The 2,665-nt window shown below is 30.1% G+C and overlaps 1 protein-coding gene across 1 annotated transcript; it reads left to right on the top strand.

Moving 5' to 3' along the window:
* Window positions 1-967: 967 nt before the first annotated feature.
* On the top strand, window positions 968-2,282 carry LOC124936778 (F-box protein CPR1-like). The gene is made up of 2 exons (XM_047477304.1): window positions 968-983; window positions 1,131-2,282. The coding sequence occupies exon 2, from the start codon at window positions 1,134-1,136 to the stop codon at window positions 2,259-2,261; it is 1,128 nt and encodes a 375-aa protein (XP_047333260.1). The 5' UTR covers window positions 968-983; window positions 1,131-1,133; the 3' UTR covers window positions 2,262-2,282.
* Window positions 2,283-2,665: the final 383 nt, after the last annotated feature.

Genomic DNA, 2,665 nt, shown 5'->3' with positions numbered 1-2,665 from the left:
AAAAAAAATTAATATTTTGTTTTACAAATTCATTTAAATATGTTTACAAAATAATTTAAATATCTTTCAAAAATAATTAAAAATATGTTTTTATAGGTATATATTTAATATATAATTATATAATTATATAAATTTTTAAATAATTTGTCAAAATATATTTTAATACATTACAAACAAATTTATACATATTTATATAAATTATGAAATAATTTGTACAAATTCATTTGAATATATCACAATTATAAAATATAATTATAATCATTCATAAAAATTAATTTAAATATCTTAAACCACTTAATTTATGATTATTATTTTAAATAGATCTTGAAATAAAATTATATTAATTCATAATTATTATTTTATATATATCAAAAATAAAATTGTATGAATTATTATTTAATCATTTAAATAAATCACAAATAAATTTATAAACATAATTTATAAATCGGAGTCAAATGAAGTTCGCTTCACTCAATAGTGAATATATGTCAATCAGTTTTACATGGACAATCTCAGATAAAAATCTCTTTAATGGGTCATGTAAAACGGAGTGAGGCGAATGAAGCTTCAGTCCTTTTCGCTTCTACTGAACCCGGAATGAAATACGGGTTTCGGCTTCTCTCTTCCTTTTAATCCAATTTTAATTTATTAATATAATAATGCTGCTGAGTTTTTGATTGGTCCACAACATGAGAACACCCAATTCGATATCAACCAATCTAATTTGCTTCTACTTCATTAAAACTAGTAGAATAATGACTTCAATTAATTTATTTGAAGGAACCTGTCAAATTATTTATTTAATAATTAGAAATAATTTAAGTAACATAAATAATAGAAGGTGTTTAATTGCTTTTTCAACGACAACAAAATAAAATTAAAAAAAATATATAAATAGATGTTTAATTAATAAAATTATGGACTCTTAAATGAAAATAATAATTAAGAAGAAGTTGGAGAAGAAAAAAAGAAGTGGGCTGCAAGTATGTAGTCTTCTGAAATATCAGTCTCTTGGCGATTCTTTGGTTTAGGGTTCTTGGTTAGTTGAATCATTTCAATTCAAAGATCAAGATCTATTCGAATTTGTTCTTTTCTGATTTCATTTACTTGGTGCATTGTTCTGTCTGTAGAAGATGGCGTCATTTTTTCCGGATGAGATTCTAGAAAACGTTCTTTGTCGGTTGCCTGTTAAGTCTCTGCTCCGTTTAAGGTGCGTTTCTAAACCTTGGCTTTCTCTAATTAGTAGCCCTCGTTTCGTCAAATTGCATCTGAACAGATCAGTCCAAACCAAGAGCAATCTTAGTTTATTCCTGATAAACGGCCCCGAATTCTTTCGGTGGAATTTGTATTCCCTCGACCACGATCTTCTACCGCCGGATGAGGTCGTAAACCATCCGATCGATAGCCATCCGTTTAGGTGTAAGTGGTATACAATCGGCTCTTGTGACGGATTGATCTGCTTGTCAAAGGCCTTTGATGATGATTCTGTCTATTTATGGAATCCATCAACAAAGAAAATTATAAAACTGCCTGACTCACTGTCTACCAAAGCCTACTATGATTGTTGTTATGGATTTGGTTACGATAACACTAATGACGATTACAGAGTGGTGAGAACTGGTTTGGATAGAAATGATAAAGGAGACATCATTGATTACCATATTCAGGTTTATAGTTTGAGATCCAATTCGTGGCATATGCCAGAGAAGTTTCATCACTGTCCAACTTATCAAGAAAAATTTTCCATAGCTTGTGGAGCTCTGCACTGGACTTCAGAAAACATAGAAGATGAAAAGGAAAGTTGGATTGTTGCATTTGATCTCGGGACAGAGAAATACCGAGTAATTCCACAGCCTGAGTACAGTGGTTCTCCTTGCTATGTATGTTTGAATAATTTTGAAGGATGCTTATCATTATCTTGTAATTACTACGCAAATGATGTTGTGGTTGTTTGGTTGCTAAATAAATATGGTGAGAAAAATGAATATTGGTCGAAATTGATTTCATTTACACATACAGAAGAGATGGATTACCCAGATTCTATAAAACCTGTTGCTTATTCAAAAAGTGGTAAGAAAATACTGTTGGAGATGGATGATAAGAACCTTGTTTGGTATAACTTAGAACAAGAGTCAGTTGAAGATATTGTGTTACATGATTTGGGACCTTTTTTTGATGTCTACTCTTGCTTGGAAAGTCTAGTCTCCGTCGATGTTACAGGCACATCAGCTGAAGCTATAACCAATGCTAAGGAGAATTGAAGAAGAAGAAAGAAAAGAAATGTGAGTAGATATATATCTTAAATTTGATAATATACATTCAATGTCTTTTTTGTCCTTATCTGAAAATCACAGGTTTCTTCATAACCAGATTTCATATTGCTAGTAGATGTCAAGATCTTGAGATTGCTAGTGTCAATAAGCAGAAACAATCCTCTTACTGTTCTCAAATTAGCCAACTCAGAGCTAATTAATATTGCCGTGAAACAAGATGAAATGGGAACTCAGAGATCAAAAATTCCTCCTGTTTTTTTGATAATGAGAAAGTTGCTAAATTTTGCTTATGAAGTTAATCCGATGTTGCATAATTTGGAAACACTTTTTCTGTCATATTTATTAAGTGATCCAAATGAGATTACATTTGAAAACAAAACTTAATTATTGTT

Source organism: Impatiens glandulifera, chromosome 4 (assembly GCF_907164915.1).
Source record: "Impatiens glandulifera chromosome 4, dImpGla2.1, whole genome shotgun sequence".
Taxonomy (NCBI): domain Eukaryota; kingdom Viridiplantae; phylum Streptophyta; class Magnoliopsida; order Ericales; family Balsaminaceae; genus Impatiens; species Impatiens glandulifera.
Note: the sequence above shows the minus strand (reverse complement) of the source record. Positions and strands in the feature narration are given on the sequence as shown.

Bases quoted from the DNA above. Each gene is read 5' to 3' on its own strand.
- LOC124936778 (XM_047477304.1), top strand. From the start codon at position 1,134: ATGGCGTCATTTTTTCCGGATGAGATTCTAGAAAACGTTCTTTGTCGG.